Here is a 21,445-nt window from a genome sequence, read left to right as displayed (position 1 = left end):
AAATTGTGTATTTGAATTATTAATGACAAGTCAGATGTGTGAATAAATCAGAAAACTGAAGTTTTTACTTTGCTGTTGCCAGGAGCAGGAGTTATAGTTATTTGCAAAATACAATTACAAAATTTACTTATACATAACTAAGTAAGCTAAATTACAGTAATCCCTCGAATTTCGTGGATAATGCAGACCAGACATGGCCCCGATATTGAAAAACCGCCAAGAGGATTAGTTTCCTTACTATACTATTTGTTTGCACCAATACAAAAATACAAGTACACTAGTACTATTATCAAGAAGTGTATTTATTAAATGTTACAGTTATAGGCATATGAAAAGACTGTAATGTATATATAAATCAGTGGTTCTTAACCTGGTTCGATAGCTCCAACAAGGTTAAGAACCACTGGGTTAGATATAAATATAGTCAATACTGTAAGAGTGTTCTTAATCACAAAACAATAGTGTGCCCTTTTGCAGCTGGTTGTAGTTAATTTTTACTTGCTGGTTGTCCAGGTTTACATTTCAGATATTTATGATTTCAAATTCTATAAATGATAACTGATAAAGATCAACGTTGTTGGCAGTAAGTGGTAGCTGAACAAACCCTCACCCCTGTTACGTACAAACACACAAACATGTAATTTTGCTGATGGTAGTAATGTGCTGTCTCTAAATAGTAAAACCGTGGTTGCAAGTAATTTGTGACGGGAGGTGAAACGCTTGGTTTACTTTACAAAGTACAGGCTCTCCCGTGTAGTAAGTCACAAGCGGTTTGGATAGCTTTGATAGCTTAAACTTTTCACTGTAAATGTTTTTAAACGAGTTAGCCCTCCCAATAATTCCATTCATCCTGTCATGACTACCAAACAGCTCTGGTGATCACCTGGTTTGCTTAGTGCCTCATTGAGATGTATCATGATAATTTTATCCACTTGTTGCATTCCTAACTGTGGACTTATTGACACAAAGGTCCAGAGGATACTGGAGTCCATCCCAGATAACTATGGGCACCAGGCGGGGAACACCCTGAATCGGTGGCCAGTCAATCGCAGGGCATAAGGAGACGCACATCCATTCACGGTCACACTCATACCTAGGGGCAATTTAGAGTGTTCAATCAGCCTACTCTACATGTTTTTGGAATGTGGGAGGAAACCGGAGTACCTGGAAAAAATCCACGCAGCCTGGGGATAACATGCAAACTCCACACAGTGAGGACCGACCTGGGATCAAACCCATGGCCCAAGAACTGTGAGGCCAGAGCACTAACTGCTTTAGCCACCTCATTAATATTTCAATTCTTTAAAATAATAAAATAAAATAAAATATATTATTTGTTTATGTATTTCTGCAACAGATTATAGTTACATGTTTCATTTGCAGATTACAATTAGATGTTATCTATTGCTACCTGAGTCTATAAACTCAATACAATTCAACTTCTACATCCATTTGTAGGGAATACTGTGTCTGGGTAAAAAGATTCATTGTAAAATCAGATTTTCATTCCATTTTTTTATTTTTTTATTTCTGTAACTCCAAAGAATCTGATAATATTGAGCAGGTCATACAGCTGTACCACACATTTGAGGAGTTTGTTTCTCAGAGGGAAGAGGATGAACTTGGTTGAGAGTTCACTGAAATGTCAGGGTCACAAGCAGGTCAGCAACACAGGAGCTGAGAGTGGGAGGGGGTTGTTGATACAAGTTACAAACATGCCTGCTCACACTGCAGTTGATTAGTGTGATTGTTACGGCCTGTGTGTGCATTAATGCATGGTTGGTCCACTAGCGGTAGTAGAGGATTAGTGCTTGAGTCAACCTGTGAATTTGCCATCAGTGACTGCTGTCAGAGAGGAACAGGCGAATTCATGCCACCTCTACGGTTGCTTCTCTGATTTAGCGTTTTTGGCAGGAGGGCCATGTGAAAAAGGCTTGTATAATCAGTTTCATCTTTATGCTTTACGTACTTTTGAGCAATGGGACAAAAATTATTTTCAACAAACACCACATCAAATCTCATTTCAGAGTGCTGTGATTTCTGATCCCTTCAAATTGAGACAGTCAAAATGATAACAATAATAATAAAAACAATAGGAATCATTAACAACTCAATCCTGAAGTTTATAATTCAAAGAAGCAATTAAAGCTATTTTCATACCTCAGGGCACATTGTCCTATTTGGGAGCGAGAATGGTTGTCTGTCTCGTTGTGCCCTGCAATTGGCTGGCCACCGATTCAGGGTGTTCCCCACCTGGACTGGAAATATCAGATACTTGTCGCTTATTGGCGAAAGAATTCAGGATCAACCTGTGGTATGAACGTAGGCTAAATATGTTCATATGAAGTCTGTTCCGCAGCAGAAATAATATCTGTGTACAAAGTGCTAAACAATGCATCGCCCTTTCCATTGTGCATCCATCTCTGTGATTTTTTTAATTAGTTTTATTTTCTCGAATTGTTTTTATGGTGTTGGTGATATTAAATTCAGCACTCGGCGGTATTAATGAGTATTGTAAAGAGGAGAAATAACAAGAAGGCCAGCTAAGTATGGTGCCTTTCAAGGGCAACATGGGATGGCGGGGTTCGTATAGAAGTACTACAGTAATAGCTTGGCATACGAATGTCCCAACATACGAGAAAGTTGAGATACGGGAAAATTACGAGCACATTTTTGCCTTGAAATACAAGACAAATTTGAGATACGAGCATATGAGACGGTTCTCGATGTGGCTGCCAAGTGGCCGAGTAGGCGAGAGGCTGCTTACGAAAACAGTATCGCTCTGTCTTTCTCGCCACATCTCCGTCGCGTAAAGATATCTACGAGCACCTGCCGTACAGGTTGCATTTATACATTAATCAGTTCAAAATTAAGCAGAAAAACAATGGGTCCAAAGCAAACCAGTGCAACGAAGGGCTAACCACCATTTCCAAGCTGCGCAGTGACATTCATAACGAGATGGACAGCCTTCGTTTAATACGGATAAAAGATAAACAGTTAGCGGGAGATAGCGTAACCTAGTCGATAATCTGCGAAAAAGCCACCGGAATCTACATGGACTTGTAAGCAAAGCAAGCATCTGAAAAAGACACCTGCTGAACACTTCAAAGCAAGTCGTGACTGGTTCGATAATTTTTAAAACCGAACTGAACGAAACGAACACTCGGTTCTGAGGCATGGAGTAGCAACGAGTTCCGACTCGAAATCCACGGTGGAATACATTAACCCCTCTGCCTCGGTTATACCGCAACAAAGTTACACCCATGGTTAAAGTATGTGTGTATCGTAAGTTAATTTACCATATTTTCTTGCATATTGGCCATCTCCGCGTATAATCCGTACCCTTAAAAGTCCCTTAAAATCATTGAATTTTACCATATCTCTTGTATAAGACGCCCCCTGATTAACAATTTTCACCTCCATATTTATGGTTTTAATACAGAGTACAAATGTTTTACTTTGAAGGGAAAATCTTTAGAGATATCATCCCACATGCTATTTCTGAGATCGTCTGCTGGATTGTACATTCCTAAAGGGTGTTGCCTGCACGTAGACAAATTCAAAAAGGAAGTCACCTGAGCAGTACAACTAAGAAGTGTATCAAGTAAGTTGACATACGAGCTCAGTCCCAGAACGCATAAGCTCATATCTCAAGGTATTACTGTAAATTGTATTTTTGTTTGTGTGGATGAAGTGGCGATGCCATTTCAAGATTTCAATTAATTTGGCTTAGTAATACTTTCTGTACTGTAAGGGCCCTTCAACTGGCTGGCGACCGGTTCAAGGTATAGTGCGCCTTTCACCCAATATCATTTTGGATAGGCACCACAACCTCATGACACTAAATATGTGTTGAAAATGACAGAATGACCTAAAATTCAATGGTTTTGTTTTTCCTACATTTTGTTTAAATTAACTACTCACACATTATCACACTGTATTTGTTTGTTGCTTTCTTTTATTTCTGCCAAAGAGTGTTTGCTGACGAGGTGTGATGACTATCTTAACTGATGATGTTTCTCTTGAATTTAGTAAATACAAGCATTTGCACACACAAGCACAATGCCACTCAGTGGGAATCAAACCCACACTGCCCGCACTGAAGTCAGGCGAAACAACCACTACACGAGCAATGGCTTGAGTCAAAATGTGCCCGTTTTAATTATCACAAGCAGAGGGCCCCGGCTTCGCCGGTCCCATTATTAAGCCAATAAAGCTAGTTTCACTTCTGAAATATAATTGCCTGCATGCAATAAATCAAAGGGAAATTATGTAGGACATTAACGCATTCCTTCAATCTATTTGTTTCCTAACTGAGTTAAAATCTTGAGGCAACCAATAAAATTTCACTGAAAAGTTTGAAATAAAGCGGAACTGACCAATCAGATGCCTTTTGTCCCTTCCCGCTCGCCAGTGGCTTCTGTTGAGAGGGCGGGCAAAAGACACCTTAGTCAAATGTCAGCGGACTTGTCATTTCTAAATATTGACATTGATTTTCTTAGGTCCTAACTTGCAGGATTTTTGTAAAATTTGTTTTGCTATAGTCGGATTTACCACAGTAAGAGGTTAGTGCAAGCGTCCATCTCACGTCTTCGATGCAATTGATGAACGCTTCCCATTTCTCCTTGTCACGAATTTTTTTTTGTTTTTAAACTGGGGGCCAACATCCTAGAGACGTACATTTGCAATTGTTTGTTCAAAACCGCATTCAAATCGGATGTACGGTGTTATCTCCATTTTGTCCGATGTTAACGGACAGGCACACTAACACACAACCATGCACTTACACACACATTCTCAGAAATAGTAATGTGTACAGTAATACCTTGACATACATGTGCCCCAACAAACGAACAATTTGACATACGAGTAAATCTCCGAGCGAATATTTGCCTTGAGATACGAGACAAATTTTGAGATACGAGCATATGAGACAGCCAGGTGGCCGAGACGCGAGAAGCTGCTTATGATTTCAGCGTAATGTCTTTCTCGCTGCATCTCCCTCGTGCATAGATATATATGAGCAGTGTTTTTTGTTATTAAAAAATCACTACAAAAAAGTGAATAAATTTACAAAGGATGCATCACCGTTGATGTTGAATGTAAATTCATTCTCCATTTGCTTTAAAATCTTTCTAAATTTAATGCCTTCCAGCATTCTGGAATAGACTCTTACAAATCCTACTATAACCTACATCCTAAGTATATACTCAACAGCACCCTCAAACTGGCATCACCCCTTAAATTAAAACAAGCATTGTGCCACAAGAGACAGACACATTCCTGTAATGAGTCCTTGTAAAAGCAGCATTAAGACTATGACACCACACACAGATTCTGCCGCTCACACGTAAACACGTGCACAGACCCAGACCGTTAAATGCACCACCTACTAGACCGGGGGTCGACGACCATAGGTTATGGAGCCACATGCGGCTCTTTAAGCAGTGCCGCAATGGCTCCCTGGAGCTTTTTCAAAAATGTTTACAAATGGGGGAGAGAATTTTTGTTTTGTTTTAATATGGTTTCTATAGGATGAAAAATATAACACAAACATTCTTGTTTGCCTTTCACGATGCTAGATGAATGCGTAGAATGCATTTAATTACAATATTTCTTTCAATGAATATTGAAGATTGTCTCTATCAGTAGGCCCGGATGCAATACAGATCGCTGTTGTAAAAAAAAGATGGCGCCTGTGTGAGGGGCAACGGATCTCAAGGGGAAAAAAGAAAAATAACTTAACACAGAGGGTTAAACATTTCTTGGAGCAAATTATTTGCATTCATTGCTAAGGTCGAAGGATTGTCTGAATGTTCACTTTGTAGCAAGAAGTTGTTAAATAACAAAAATAATCATGTGGAAAGACATTTCCAGGTAAAGCATACTACATTTGCAGCTGAGTACACAGTTGAAAAAAAATAGAGAAGTGGGATTGTATTACTTCTGGAGAAATTACAATAGCGCAAAAATAGATTTTAGAAGTGGATTGCATCTACAAACTTCACCACTACCATTCACAGATGGTGAAAAGCCACTGTATGCACGTTCCATTTTGTTGTTGTTTTGTCGAATACTCAAAATATCAGATTTCTTTATTGCATTTCTTTAATTTTATGAAAGCAATCAAACTTAATTCATTATTATTAGAACGAAGTTAAGCTTGAGGTGGCATCGTACAACAGAGCAGTCATGTGGTGTGTCGTCCTCTACAGAGTGCACTGCAGGGAAACATTTAATCATGAATGCTGTATGCATGAATGATGAATTCGTAGCCAACGTTGTCATTTTGATAGGCTAATATAGATACATACAGCATGTGTTGCCCTCATTACAACGCTTTTATTTTTTTTTGCACCACCAGACATATTTGTTTTTTCATCCAATAAGGCTCTTTCAACATTTTGGGTTGCCAACTCCTGCACTAGGCGCAGACAGCAGCACATTTCACTTTACTGACACACGTGTGGAATATAGCACGTAAAACCGGCTCCAAATCCAGAGTGCCTGCACCATTGTTTACTTCCAAGTAGCGTTGTCGCCCGAGAATAATCTTGCGTGCATGAGTGTGCAACTTTGCACTGGTGAATCCCTCCGTCTGTACGCATTGACCCAAAGTTGACCCACACCCCGCCTCTCACACACGCGCGTGCACAAACACAGAAATATTTTTTTATGACAGTGGGAGAGGAAGAGAGATGATGGTGTTTAGTGTGAGAACAGGTTAAAGTCCTCTTGGATATTAGGAAATTGGCAGTTGAAAGTAGAATAGCAGAAATGGAGCAAAACAGCTTTCCAGATAATGTTAATCTTAATTTCATTGTTCTATCAAATACCTTTTAAAAAAATAATAAAACTGGCAAAAATACCCCAAAGAGGTGTGCAAGGTATACTAAATAGACATCATTTTACAGTCGTACCTCTACTTACGAAATTAATTGGTTTCAGAACTTTTTTCGTAACTTTAAAGTTTCGTAAGTAGAACAGTACTTTCAATGTAAATTCTCAAATTAATTCCACGATCCTCTCACAACTACCAACTAAATCCTTTAAAATTGGTCAAAGTGTCCCAATTTTGTATAAAAGATGTCAGGAAACAAAAAAATGAGAGAAAATTATCTCGTCTCTCTCTCTCTTGAACTGATTTATCCTCACTGGGGTCACGGGGGTTGCTGGAGCCTATCTCAGCTGACTCCGGGCCAGAGGCAGGGGGCACAACGAATCGGTGGCCAGCCAATCACAGGGCACAAGGAAAAAAACAACCAGCCACGCTCACACTCATACCTAAGCCCATTTAGAGTGTCCAATCAACCTACCGTGCATGTTTTTGGAATGTGGGGGTACTCGGATGATTCGCCTAATCATCCGGTCACGGAATGGGTGAGGAAACTGGAGGGCATGGAGAAAAAACATGCAGGCCTGTTGAAAACATGCAAACTCCTCACAGGTGGACTGACCTGGATTTGAACCCAGGTCTCCCACTGTGAGGCCGACACACTAACCACTCATCCACCAGGCCACCCAGAGATAATTAGTATAGGAAAATGATTTATTAATGTCTTAAAATGAATAACATGCATAAAAAAATCTGTCCATGTTGAAACGCAGGGGAACAAGAGGAAGCTAACGGTAGACAACAGAGAGATAGCACACAACCACACAAAGATAAAGAATACACATCTCATAAAAGCAACATTAAGAATTCAAACAACAACATTAATAACATTAATCAACAACAAACATTTACGTTTTATGATTTCTTCGGAATTTAATTTTTCACCCATTTTATTAGTCGCTACTCGTTCTTACATGGTTGGATTTCACTTGCCCTTTTGCCGTGTTGGTTGCAAGGACATTTTGAAAAAAATATATCCAAAGACGATTGCCTTTGACGACTTTTAACAATGTTTTTATAATGCAACAGAAAACCGTCGTCAAAGTGGGCGATCACACCACTCGGGAACACTTTCTGGATGAGTTTTTTTTCTACGAAGACAGAAAGTTCATGAAATTTCTCCAGTGTTTCTTTGATTTTTGCTGTTGCAATGCCAAGTCACTGTCCTCCTCGCTGACCACTTCTTTTCATTCGCACTGGTAATTTTGTTTGGAGGCATGATGATAAAAACAGCAGCTGCTTTTTATAAACACTTGGAAAAACTCAGCCCTCAGGGCTGTCTCACAACAACCACTATCCATGTTTCAAGATACTGGCTCTCATAGCCCAGTAGAGTGAAGCGAGGTTCTAAAGTGAGAATCAATGCATCCGTGAGAATTTCAAAATAAAATAACGGATAGGGAAATGCCTTTACTTTTTGGGGATTTAGTAACTCTGAACTTTTTCGTATTTCGAGGCACTCATTTGAATATAAAAAGCTTTCGTAACCGTAAAATTGGTACCCGGACATTTCGTCGGTGGACACTTACACAAACAACCTTCAATAGGTTGCATCTGAAAGTCATGGTAGAGGCGGGGCAAATAGAACCAACCCGGGAAAAGAAAGGTATAAATGAAAAAAATAGAATTAAGTGTAGTGTAAGGTTAGCTTAAATTTATTTTTGAGTGTGTCTGCATCGTAATCCAAATTCATTTAAATTTGTTTGTTATGTTACGAGCGTGTTGCCCTTCAAAAAGTCTCTCCCCCAATCTCCTCCCCTTCTGTCCCTCTCTCTCTCGCCTCCGCGAAATCTGTCTAATTTTAGTACTATTAAACACATTTTAGTACTATTAAACCACTAGTTATTTGTCACTTTGTTAATAGATGGCGAATTAGAACTAATAAAAATGTTTTTCCAATCCAAAATCCTGTTTTGAGTGTTTTTTCAGAGAGTTGGAACGGATTACTTTGTTTTTAGTTCATTTCTATGGGAAACGTTCATTTGAGTTACGAGTACATCGACATACGAGCTCAGTCCCGGAATGAATTAAGCTCATATTTCGAGGTACCACTGTATACGTTTTTATTGAAAATTTAAAGAAAACAGATGATGGATAAAAGATTCTGAACGTTAATCACATGTAAAATACATTTTGATCAGTTCACACACTTATGTTTACTTACAAGCAAGAGCAGACTATGAATATATCATTAAAAGAGCCATATGAAAGAAATGCACTTGAATTATTGATTAAATGGCTCTAATATTTCATTCTCCATTAAAGAAACATGTTTTTTGAAAAAACTTCCAATACAATTTTCAATGTTAAAAGCTAGATTTTACCATTTCAAAATCAGCCAATCACGAAATCCGTTCTTTGTCCACGTGAAGGTTACCCATGGTTTGGTAATCTGTAGTCAATTTAAAATCCCATTGTCATCTCAGGGGGTATACTTTATTCAATTTGATTTAGTGGAATTTAATAAGACCCAACCTTTAGTCATTTTGTTTGGAAAATGAACACAAAAAAAGCACAAAACACTGTTTAATCCTAGAGTCAGTTGTTTACGGAACAATGGAGGCAATTGCTCCAACACAAACACTGGTGATATGAGCCTCTATTTTATTTCTGTCCGATCAGGCAATGAGCTGAGAGGATTGAGCACATAGAAATAGACCAGCCAGTAAGTATTCTGGTGTTTTTGATCAAAACATTTCATTGAAGACTGCCTACTGAAGACAAATGCCATGTTCCCAACGAAGAGGTAACACACAACATTTGAAATCAAACAAAAAAGTTTTAGATTATGTGTTGTTGGCCCCGGCGTTGCAAAAAGTGCACCAGGAACATATCGCAGTTTTAATTTTTTTTTCCCAAATGAAAAGTTAATACTAGTTTTTTAATCTCTGTGCTTGCTTGAAAACCGGCGGATGAGTGGTTAACACTTATGCCTCACAATTATGAGGTCGTCGGCTCAAATCCAAGTCGGTCCACCTATGTGGTAGTTGCATGTTATCTCTGAGCCTGCATGGATTTTCTCTGGGTACTCCGGTTTCTTCCCCCATTCCAAAAACATACATGGTAGGCTGGTTGGACAATCTAAATTGCCCCTAGGTATGAATCTGAGCGTGAATGGTTGTTTGTCTTCTTGGGCCAAGTGATTGGCTGGCCACCAATTCAGGGTGTCTCCCGTGATCCTTGTGAGGATAAGCGGTTCAGAAAATGAATGCTTGTTGAGTATTTCTGATTACTCTCTAACGAGATTCAATCGTTAAAATTGTTTGTAAAAGTCGTGATAGTGGGACTTAATGATTATTGTTTACCACCAGCGCAAAAAAAAAACTCATTACATATCTCAAAAGAGTCATGACAAAAACAGAAATAAGACGATATTCATTGGAGATCCTTTGATCAATGGAGAAAAGTGAAAATGAAGAAAATGCTTTATGACAGACGTCAATGTTGCAAGATTTTTCCTCGACGGTCTATCTAGTTTGTGAGTTTCCCTATATATTTTTGTTTATGGTAAACTGAGATTTAGAATATGAATAAAGTTGGCATGCTCGTGGAACGTTGAGCATGAGCAATCCAAATGGATTGGATGTTTATTACTGTCAATAGCACTTAAATATGACAATTCAGCCGTAAATGGCAGTGAATGAGTTAAGGACACTTCTCAATTTGAGGAAAATGTGACTTATAATTTCCAAAGAGATTGTAGTAAATGAAAACCTGTAGGGAGAGTTACATTTCATTAATAATTGATCTTATTGTTCAACAACGGCTGACAAAATTGCAACATGGGGTTGGCCTAATAAAAATACCAATGTCAATATTATAGGTCGACCAATATATCAGGCGGTTTATCTATCAGCGGAATACATGGACTTTTTCAAGATTGGTAATCAGCCAATATATCAGTGGTGTGCCGTCAGGACCTTCAAGGCCTTCTCTGCTGGCCTAAGAAATATCTGAATCACAGACTGATGTTAATTATATTTTGTCCATGAATACTTATTAAATAATTCCAAATTGTCTGTTAGCTTCCTTTCATTGCTTTCCCCCCTGGTTGCACTGCTTCCAGATGTGTGTTTTCATATTGAAGCATTTAACCAATCACATTTCAGCCATTATTTGTTGCCAGGGTCAGAAATCTGCCTCAAGGCCTTCACAATCATTTGTGCAGGCTCTGCTGCATTAAACAAGCTTCGATAAGACTGTTGCTTTAACCAATCAGATTTCGAGTTGGCAAGACCGCAATGCCTTCTCGCAGGCGTAGAGATGCGTCATTGCCTTCTCGCAGGCGTAGGGATACATCATTGCCTTCTCGCAGGCGTAGGGATACGTCATCGCTTTCACCAACCATATGATTGGCTAGTGATAGAGTGGACTAGCCAGAGCTACCAAACTGTATCTGGAGCGAGCTGCACAAGCAAATATATTGTTGTGTTGATTTAAAGCCATTTTCAAGACGGACTTTTCAAGAAAAAAAAGCTGGACATCATTAAGAAAGGTCGGACAACTCCAAAGCAAGCAAGCCTGTCACAACCGGGAACGAACATTTTCAGCACTAAATCGAATAAAAACGTATGCCAGAAATACGACAGGACAGGCTCGACTTTCAGCATTAGCTTCGATGGCCGGTTTGCCATGTATGTCCATCGCTGTCTTTTCCCGGGGAAATCACCCCCCTGGCCCGGTTGTAATGTCTGAAAAGCTCAAGTATTTGTATTTAATCACTAAATGCTGCTAGGAAGTGGATTTTACCCAATTTTAGTGCAATTTTTGCCATTTCGCCATTGACGTCCATCACTGTCTTTTCCCGGGGAAATCACCCCCTGGCCCGGTTGTAATGTCTGAAAAGCTCCAGTATTTGTATTTAATCAATAAATGCTGCTACGAAGTCGATTTTACCCCATTTTAGTGCAATTTTTGCCGTTTCGCGTATGGACGTAACGACGTTCATCGCTGTCTTTTTCCCGGGGAAATGATACTACGGGCCCAGTTCTGATGTCTAAAAAGCTCCAGTATTTGTATTTAATCAATAAATGCTGTTTTCGGCTGGATTTTACCCCATTTTTGGGCAATGTTTGCCGGTACGCAATTGACGTTCACCGCTGTCATTTTCCGGGAAAATCACCCCCCCCCCCCCCGGCCCGGTTGTAATGTCTGAAAAGCTCCAGTATTTGTATTTAATCATTAAATGCTGCTAGGAAGTGGATTTTGCCCCATTTTTGTGCATTGATTTATTGATTATTTTTTGTGTCGCAGCTGTAGCTGCAGTAGAGGTTTTATAGCCATAAAATAGTTTTTGCTGAAGGCGTCACTAGGAAATGCATGGACCGCCACTGCAATATATACACAATATAATAGGATAACTGTTATATTCACTGTTTGGTTGATGATGTTTCTTATAAATATCTACCTATATATTGTGTTGGCTGATATATCGGGTCGATATATGGATTTGCTTCAAGATCAGTCGATAACAGTATTCGATATAGTAATAGGAAAACCGTTCACAGTGATGATCTTTGTTAATTGCACCTTTGCACCATCTAGCGGCGTGTGTTGCAAAAGGAAGTACGTAGCAGAATATAAATCCAATCGTTCATTTTCTGCGTCGTTCGCGTGGGTCGGGCTCTATCCTAATTAACGATAGGCAGTTTTACTTCAAATATATACATTTATAGAAAGAGTGTTTCAGTTGAATTTTCATAATTAACGTGCTTTAACAGAAAGGATATTGGTCTCTAATATCACCTTAAAAAGTCTGTTTTAGACATTGGCAGGTGATTGATTTTTTAAAAAATAAAATAAAAACAAAAAACAAAATTAGCTTTTGAAAATCCCATATCAGGAATCTCTTGGAACAAAAACATTGCAAAATACTTGCAACACGGATTGTGATGAAGGAAATAATAGTAGTTAAATGATAGTATAATTAAAAAGGAAAATAGTGACACCCCCCTCCAAAAAAAACGATCTTGGCTGTGAATGACACCCACGGCGAAGGATTAAAACATTCTTTAACCTTTCGCTTGCATCTTTTCAATTTTGTGAAGCAGCTGAAAATGTACTTTGCTCTTGAATGCAACTCTCCCCGCAGGCATGATCGCTGATCCTACGAGCAGGGCTTAAAGCCAAACTAATGAGGGTGTAAACTACGCGCCTTATTTCCAACAAAGGCGTCTTGGGGACGCGCTTCTTTTGTCTCGCAGAGACTCATCACCTTTTCTCAGTGAAATCTGCCAAGGATTGTCTGAGTGCAACAGGAGGTAAGGATTAAAAGATGTGAGCTGGCCCTCGGAACAAATGGCCAAGCAAAGCCAGCCAGCCAGGACAGGCAGTGGGCGGGGCCCAACGACACCCACAATTAAAGATGAACTTTGAGTGAACTAATTTATCTGCGGGAGGAGAAGGTGACAGGCAGCTCCAACTTTCCGGTTCGCCTATAAAAGACGCCAAAGGAGCAGTTGGGAGCTTCACTTGGGAGACCAACGTTCAGCTGAGCTCACCGCGGACATGGCTCTGAGCACGCTGCTGGCTACCTTGCTGTGCACCATCGTGCTCCCAATTCTGCTCTTTTTAGTGGCTGTCAAGTTATGGGAAGTTTACATGACCCTGGGTAGAGATCCGAGCTGTGCCAGCCCTCTGCCTCCCGGTTCCATGGGTTTGCCTTTCTTTGGAGAGACGCTGCAGCTCATTTTGCAGGTAAGCGATAGAACATTATGACTTATACGATGTGCAGTTGACTTGTGTTGTATATCACTGTGAAAAGCTCGCTATCTCTGGATTTTTTTTGCATGTATGCCAAGCTACATAGATAGACTTTTACCGGTTCTCACCATTCGAATTTTAAAAAGCTCTAAAAATCACGCTGCGCAGACTTTCTTTAGATTTTTTGCCCACGCGGGTTTTCGATTGTTATTCATTCATTCGTTTTCTGAACCGCTTTATCCTCTTTGGGGTCGCGGGGGGTGCTGGAGCCTATCCCAGCGGACTCCGGGCCAGAGGTGGGGGACGCCTTGAATCGGTGGCCAGCCGATCGCCGGGCACGAGGAGACGGACAACCATGCACACTCTCACCCATGCCAAGGGGCAATTTAGAGTGTCCAATCATGCCTGCCATACATGTTTTTGGCATGTGGGAGGAAACTGGAGTACCCAGAGGAAACCCATGCAGACCCAGGGAGAACATGGAAACTCCACACAGGTGGACTGACCTGGATTTGCATCCAGGACCCCAGAGCTGTGAGGCCGACGCGCTAATGACTCATCTGCCAGGCCGCTCGATTGTTATTGTTGTTTTTACATTATATATATATATATATATATATATATATATATATATATATATATATATATATATATATATATATATATATATATATATATATATATATATATATATATATATATATATATATATATATATATATATATATATATATATATATATATATATATATATATATATATATATACATACATATGATAAAATAACAAAATATATAAATATAAACATATAAATATAAAAATATATAGATATAGATGGATATCTATATATATATTTTATTTATTTATTTTTTTAATCCCCATGCATTTAAAAATTCAAAATCAACATTATCCTAATTTATCGTCATAATTGCGCAAATTTCCACATAAGAACAATCAAATTCAAAATGCATTCCAATCCATCCCAATTCTTTCCAAAGGCCTCATGCACTTCAAATTGGAAAAATAGCCAATATTAACAGGAAGTAACCTAAAATAAAAGTCCCAGATTTACAGCAAAGCACATAGAAATGCCCTAAAATCAACACAAAATGATCCAAAATGAACAGGAAGTAACCCCAGAATGTGCCGAAAATGAACAGAAAGTTACCTGCAAGTTTTCGAAGGTTGACAAGGAATATTATATTTCAATATTCACTAATTGCCCACCATTGAGAAACATTCCACATCCAATTCACTAGACTGAGAAGACTGCCTGTGAATAACGGCACTCGACGTCTAATCCATGTTCATTCGCCCTCTCCTAGTCAAAATGGATTTGACCTCGAGCCTCGTCAATGTCACTGAAACTTGATTTAGCAGCGAAGTGACCCCAAAATACCCTCAGATCAATAGTATTCTGCAACTACCCTAAAATTAATAAGTGACCTAAAATTAACTCATTGCCTGCCAGTGATGATGATAGACATCCAATTCATTTAACCTGAGAAGACTAGCTGTGTTCATTTGCCCCTTCGACTAATAACATTGGCATTGGTATGAGTTAACAAAGATGTGCCCCATAGAGCAAAACATCCCTTATGGAATTTGTCCAGAAATGTAATTTTCTAATAAATACCAAAATAACCGGAATACTCGTGCAATGTGGAGAAGCTTTCATTGCATACCCCCCAAAAATTCTATTACCAAAAACAAGGGTCTTTTTACAAAAGTAACATTTCTAAATGTATCTGTCTTTTTGTCCAAGTCGCATAAATCAGCCATAATCATTTCAGCCTATCAAAGCGCATCATTTATTTTTTGGTGGAGGACCCAAAAGGTACAATTCCACAAAATGGCCTTGATTTCCCATTCATTTTCAATGTCAGGAAATATTTTCCTTTCGCGGCTATTGCTTTTTGACATAGACCTGTAAAAATGCACTGTTCCAACTTCAAAGTTTTTTTCTCCCTTCATGACGAAAAGAATTGGAGAAATTCCACCAAAAAGGTTTTCTCAGACCCCCTAAACCTGTTAATGTGTTTGTAACTGCAAAAAAAATCCCCTTTGGCTACAATTCATATTGAATTCTAAACCAAAAACACACTAATTAGGCCGCATGGACAATAAATAGAATTCACAAAATTAATTGCCATTGACTCTCGGACCCACAAACAATCTCCTTGGTGATTACTTTTTACAAATACGTCACATTAATCTAATTGAAATCACATTCGAGTAAATGTTTAAATAGAACTCCCAAAAGTAATAACCATTAGCTTCCATTGACTCTGGGACTCACAAAAAATATTTGATCATTATTTTTTACAAATACTTTACATTAATCTAATTGAAATCACACTCTAGAATAAATGTATTTTTTGACAGATTTCTATACAGTCATACCTCTACTTATGAAATTAATTGGTTCCAGAACTTTTTTCGTAACTTGAAAAATTCGTAAGTAGGTGTGTTCAATAGGTAAATTCTCTAATTCATTCCACGGTCCTCACACATCTACCAACCAATGTTCCCTCTAAGCTGCGCGCATGCGCAATTGCGCACTACTCTCGTCTTCTCTGCGCACAGCAAATCATATGGAGCGCACAAAATAAATTCCCTTTTTTTTTTAGCTGTGAGGCCGACGTGCGAACCACTCATCCGCCGGGCCGCCCATTCATAGATATTAATCATTACATTTTATTATTACTAAATCATTTATGTGTAGTAGACATACACCTGCTTATGACCGGTGTGATACTGGTGTGTGCCCATAGCGAGCAATGATGATGTTGCTCACACCGGTCGGTACTCAGTGTGCTCAGGGAGGTTGTCTTTCTGCCCAGACAAACAAAAAATTAGAGGGCACATTGCTACCAACTAAACCCTTTAAAATTGGTCAACATGTCCCAATTTTGTGAGATAGATCTGAGAAACACACAAAAATGAGAGATAATGATCATGATTTTTTTTTTATTAATCTCACAAAATGAATAACAAGCATATATACAAACTTGGTTAAAACGCATGGGAACGAGAGAAAGCTGCAACATTGAGATAGCACAGAAACATATTTAATAAACACCGCATAAAGAATTCAAACAACAACATTAATCAACAACAAGGATTAACATTTAGTGATTTCTTTGAAATGCAATTTTACACCCATTTTATAAGTCACTACTGGTTCTTACCTCCTTCTGCAGTGCTGGATGACGAACATTTTGGAGAAAAAAAACTACAAGGACAATTGCCTTTGAGGACTTTTAATAATGTTTCTAAAATGCACAAGACAAACATCATCAAAGTGGGCACGACTGCTGAACACTTATTCAGGATGTTTTTTCCATGAAGTCGGAAAGTTCGTTTCTCCATGGGTTTTTTTCTGATTTGTGCAGTTGCAATGGCTGCCTCCTCGTTGAATTGCCCGTGTATTGATGAGCGTTGCATTTAATCATGCGTCCGTTTTGGTGCACATCGACCAACTTATTCGTCATTGTCCTTATTACTGACAACACAGCCCATCGCCTGCCCCCGCAGCACAATTTAACCCACCGAAGGCTGCCGTTCAGGTTGACCTACAGCTTCCCCAAGCATAAATAAGTTTAAGCAGACAATGTGTTAAAGAAAATGGATGGTTGTTGTGAGACAGCCAATGAGAGCCCAGTATATGGTGGAGTGAGCTTTTAAAGTGAGAATCAATGCATCCGGAACAATATTTTCAAAATAAAATCACGGATAAGGAATGTACTTTTTGGGTTTTTTTTGTAACTTGGAAATTTTTCGTATTTCGAGGCATTCATTTGCATATAAAAAGCTTTCGTGACCTGGAAATTTCGCCCCTAGAGGCATTCGTAAGTAGAAGTATGACTGTATTTCCAACTTAATCTTCAACTTTCGCCCCATAAAAAATATATCCTTTGGCTGTCATTAATTCTGACAAAATAATTGCTTGAAATACCGACAAATTACCAAGAAGTTACCGATGAAATGAGGAAGTGACCCATAATGACCAAAAATAAGAGGATGTAGCCCTCAGGTATTTACCCACCAGTACAATTAAAGCTACCCACACAATTTCTTCAGAAATTGCATTTTCTAGTACATTCAACATTTTTTATTTTTTTGTCCATGGTGTTGTCCAGAGACGAAAGTTTCTGCGCATGAAACGGCAGAAGTATGGCTACATCTACCGAACTCATCTATTCGGGAACCCCACCGTGCGAGTGACCGGGGGCGACAACGTAAGGCAGATTCTCCTGGGGGAACACCGGCTCGTGGCCGTCCAGTGGCCGGCATCCGTTCGCACTATCCTAGGCTCGGACACGCTGTCAAACGTGCACGGAATCCAGCACAAAACTAAGAAAAAGGTACGATTTTATCTTATTAAAAATCTAAATTTGTTGGATTCATTTATAAAGAACAAAAATGTACATTTTCCAAGTTGGAAATGAATTGTAAAATTGTAAAATACTGTAGTAGATTGAGTGGTTAGCTCGTCTGCCTCACTGTTCTTCGTGGGTTCCCAAAAACATGCATGATAGGCTCGTTGAACACTCTCAATTGTCCCTAGGTATGAGGGTGAGCGTGAGTGGTTTGTCTACTCGTGCCGTGCAATTGGTTGGCAACCAAATCAGGGTGTTCCCTGCCTACTCCCCACAGTTGGCAGGAATAGGCTGCAGAGCCCCCACAACCCTTGTTAGGATAAGCAAAACGGAAAATAAATGAATTAATGGTGTAAATGGCAGCCAGAGTTGCACTATTTATTTCACAAAATATTTATAAAACAAAACAAATAAACAAAAATAAATCAATTCCAGAGGAAATTTTACCGGAGCAATAATTATTTGAAGTTTTCACACTTCTAAAGTTTATTGTATTTTATTAAAACTAACTATAGCCAGCGGTGTAGGGAACAGGTGTCAAAGTGGCGGCCAACATCATTTTGTGCGGCCCGAGAAGATAACTCATGAGTGCTTACTCTCTTATGATCAAATTCAAATGAAGATTATAGATGTATTTCCTGATTTTCACCTTTTTAAATCAATAATTCAATTTTTTTTAATGCTAAAATAGTATTTTTTTTCCTCTGGTTTTGTTTTAGTTCAAAAAGCATATTTTAAAATCTGTTTTAGATCTATAACAAACTGAATACTTAGTAGGGCTTTTGATTCAGTTCTTCTACTCCTGATACTTAAAAAAAAATCTAAATATCTAAAATGCTTCCTCTTCAAAAATGCAATATTTACTTGTTTCATTTTTAAAGAAAAAAACAAAGGGTTAAAACATAATTTTGATTCAATATTAGCTCTCTTTTCAGATTAAAAAATTGTAAATACATGTAAAAAAATCCACTACAAGAGAATATTTGCTATTAAGAGGCTCAAAGAGCAGATTTGTACAAATTTTAATGTCCAAAATTATCTATTTATCAGCACAAAGCTGTCAATTCATTAATGGATTAATTTTGGCAGCCTAGCTGGAAGACATAACGGCCCTCCAAATGAAATTGAAACTACGATATGGCCCGTGACAAAAAATGAGTTTGACACCCCAGGTGTAGGGCGAAGGTCGGCAACCCTATAATCTGGCGCTACAAGCAGCTCTTTAGCGCTACCCTAGTAGCTCCCTGGAACTTTTTCAAAAATGTTTGAAAATGGAAGAAAGAAATATATTTTTGTTTTAATATAGTTTCTGTAGGAGAACAAATATGACACAAAAAATGTTAAAGGGCAACTGACTATTTTTTGACTATTTTTAGTCATTAAAAAAACAATTGATGAAGAATTTAACGGAAACAGAAATGATCCTCAAAATTATGAATCTTCTCTAGGCCATAATGCGGGCATTCTCCAGGGAGGCGTTGGAGCTCTACATCCCAGTCATCCAGGAAGAGATTCGAGCTGCGGTCGAAGACTGGTTAGCAAGGGATTCATGTGTGCTGGTCTACCCTGAAATGAAGCGCCTGATGTTCCGTATCGCTATGAGGATCCTTTTGGGCTTTGAGCCAGACAAGATAAAGACCGATGAGCGGCAGCTGGTTGAGGCATTCGAGGAGATGATCAAGAATCTCTTTTCTCTGCCCATTGATTTTCCGTTCAGTGGACTGTACAGGGTAAAAAAAAATCTTCTTTGATTATACAGAACGTAGCTAGTTAGAGGGTATGTCGTCGTTGAGTTGATCTCCTCCCCAAACTCTTATTCTGTCTTGTGTCCCATTGTTTTGCAGGGTCTTAAAGCTAGAAACTTCATCCATTCTAAGATAGAAGAGAACATCAAGAAGAAGATCCAGGAGTCACAGAAAGAGTCAAAACATGGAGACGCTTTGCAGCAACTCATAGACAGTTGTAGTAAGAATGGGGAGAGATTTAGCATGCAGGTAACTCAACACTGGCATAACACGAGAGCCAGTTTGTGTGAATTAAAGTATTAGCGTATTAACCAAACCATATTCCTTTTAAGGCTATAAAGGAGTCTGCAACAGAACTACTTTTTGGGGGCCATGAGACTACAGCCAGCACAGCCACCTCTCTCATTATGTTCCTGGGCTTGAACCCTGAAGTGGTGGAAAAACTGAGACAGGAAGTGATGGATAAGGTATTGTTATAAACACACTCGTATTTTGTTATCGTGTCTAATTCTAATTCTCACAGTGCTGCCATCCCCTTTGTGTTCAGGAGGAACAAGGAATGCAACTCCAAAGTTTGAACATTGAATCTTTGGAAAAGTTGAAGTATACCGGTTGTGTGATTAAGGAGACTCTCAGGATTAATCCTCCTGTTCCCGGAGGCTTTAGGGTGGCATTGAAAACATTTGAACTGAATGTAAGTTAAAAATCACTGTATGTTGGTGTGAGCCTACTACTCTAACTCTATTGTGTCATCTGAGTCTCAGCGCTTGTCCTTCCCTTTTCAGGGATATCAAATTCCCAAGGGCTGGAATGTCATCTACAGTATCTGTGACACCCACGATGTGGCAGATATTTTTCCCAACAAAGAGGACTTCCAGCCAGAGCGCTTCTTTACAAAAGCCTCTACAGACTCCTCAAGGTTCCAGTACATTCCGTTTGGCGGAGGGTCAAGGATGTGTGTCGGGAAGGAGTTCGCCAAGGTCCTCCTCAAGATCTTTCTGGTGGAAGTGGTCACAAAGTGTCACTGTACTCTGTTAAATGGCCCACCCTTGATGAAAACAGGGCCTACTGTTTATCCTGTGGACAATCTGCCAACTAAGTTTACCCACTATGTTCAAAATTAAGATGGTTTTTTAAACAATGTAGTTTTAATGTTTAGAAGAATCACAAAGCATTCTTTTCACCTAAAACCTAATTTGAAACACTCAGGTGTTCCACGAAACCTCATCAGGAACTTTTTTTTTTGCATATGCCTTTATACATATTGTAAATAATTGGAAAGCATTTTATAATATGGAATGGTAAATTTGTATATATAATTTTTTTTTAAACATGATCAAACTTAACAAGAGGCACTATTCAAATATTGAAATACTTTAATCAGCTCAGTGGTGAATTTTTTAGACAAGTGTACATACTGTATGTAGAGTTTATGTAACTTTTGTATCTTAACACAACTTATTTAAATGAACCTATATTGTATTGCTTTTTATTTAATAAAAATATTTTGTGGATACCTTCTGCGATATTCCTAATGAAATAGCCACACTGTTGACGGCATAAACATTTTGGTTGGCTGTAAGCGGTGTTACAAGGTTCTCAACTAATGCATTAAGAATGTGACACAAGTTTCAGACCATACTCAATCCTGCGCCCTGTCTTACATTTCTAAGAAAGAACTGATTACACCAGTGCCATAAGAAAATCAAAACCGTCCAGTT

General features: G+C 38.8%; 1 protein-coding gene across 1 annotated transcript in view; it reads left to right on the top strand.

Moving 5' to 3' along the window:
- The window catches only part of cyp26a1 (cytochrome P450, family 26, subfamily A, polypeptide 1), a 28,996-nt gene extending 7,756 nt beyond the window's left edge, over positions 1–21,240 (top strand). Inside the window, exons 2-8 of the mRNA XM_077626596.1 lie at positions 12,987–13,591; positions 17,740–17,964; positions 19,428–19,709; positions 19,824–19,973; positions 20,057–20,191; positions 20,272–20,418; positions 20,510–21,240. Coding sequence (XP_077482722.1) covers positions 13,403–13,591; positions 17,740–17,964; positions 19,428–19,709; positions 19,824–19,973; positions 20,057–20,191; positions 20,272–20,418; positions 20,510–20,848 — 1,467 coding nt within the window. The 5' untranslated portion in view covers positions 12,987–13,402 and the 3' untranslated portion in view covers positions 20,849–21,240. The remainder of the gene's footprint in view (positions 1–12,986; positions 13,592–17,739; positions 17,965–19,427; positions 19,710–19,823; positions 19,974–20,056; positions 20,192–20,271; positions 20,419–20,509) is intronic.
- The last annotated feature ends 205 nt before the right edge of the window (positions 21,241–21,445 follow it).

Source organism: Stigmatopora argus, chromosome 18, assembly GCF_051989625.1.
Source record: "Stigmatopora argus isolate UIUO_Sarg chromosome 18, RoL_Sarg_1.0, whole genome shotgun sequence".
Taxonomy (NCBI): domain Eukaryota; kingdom Metazoa; phylum Chordata; class Actinopteri; order Syngnathiformes; family Syngnathidae; genus Stigmatopora; species Stigmatopora argus.
Note: the sequence above shows the minus strand (reverse complement) of the source record. Positions and strands in the feature narration are given on the sequence as shown.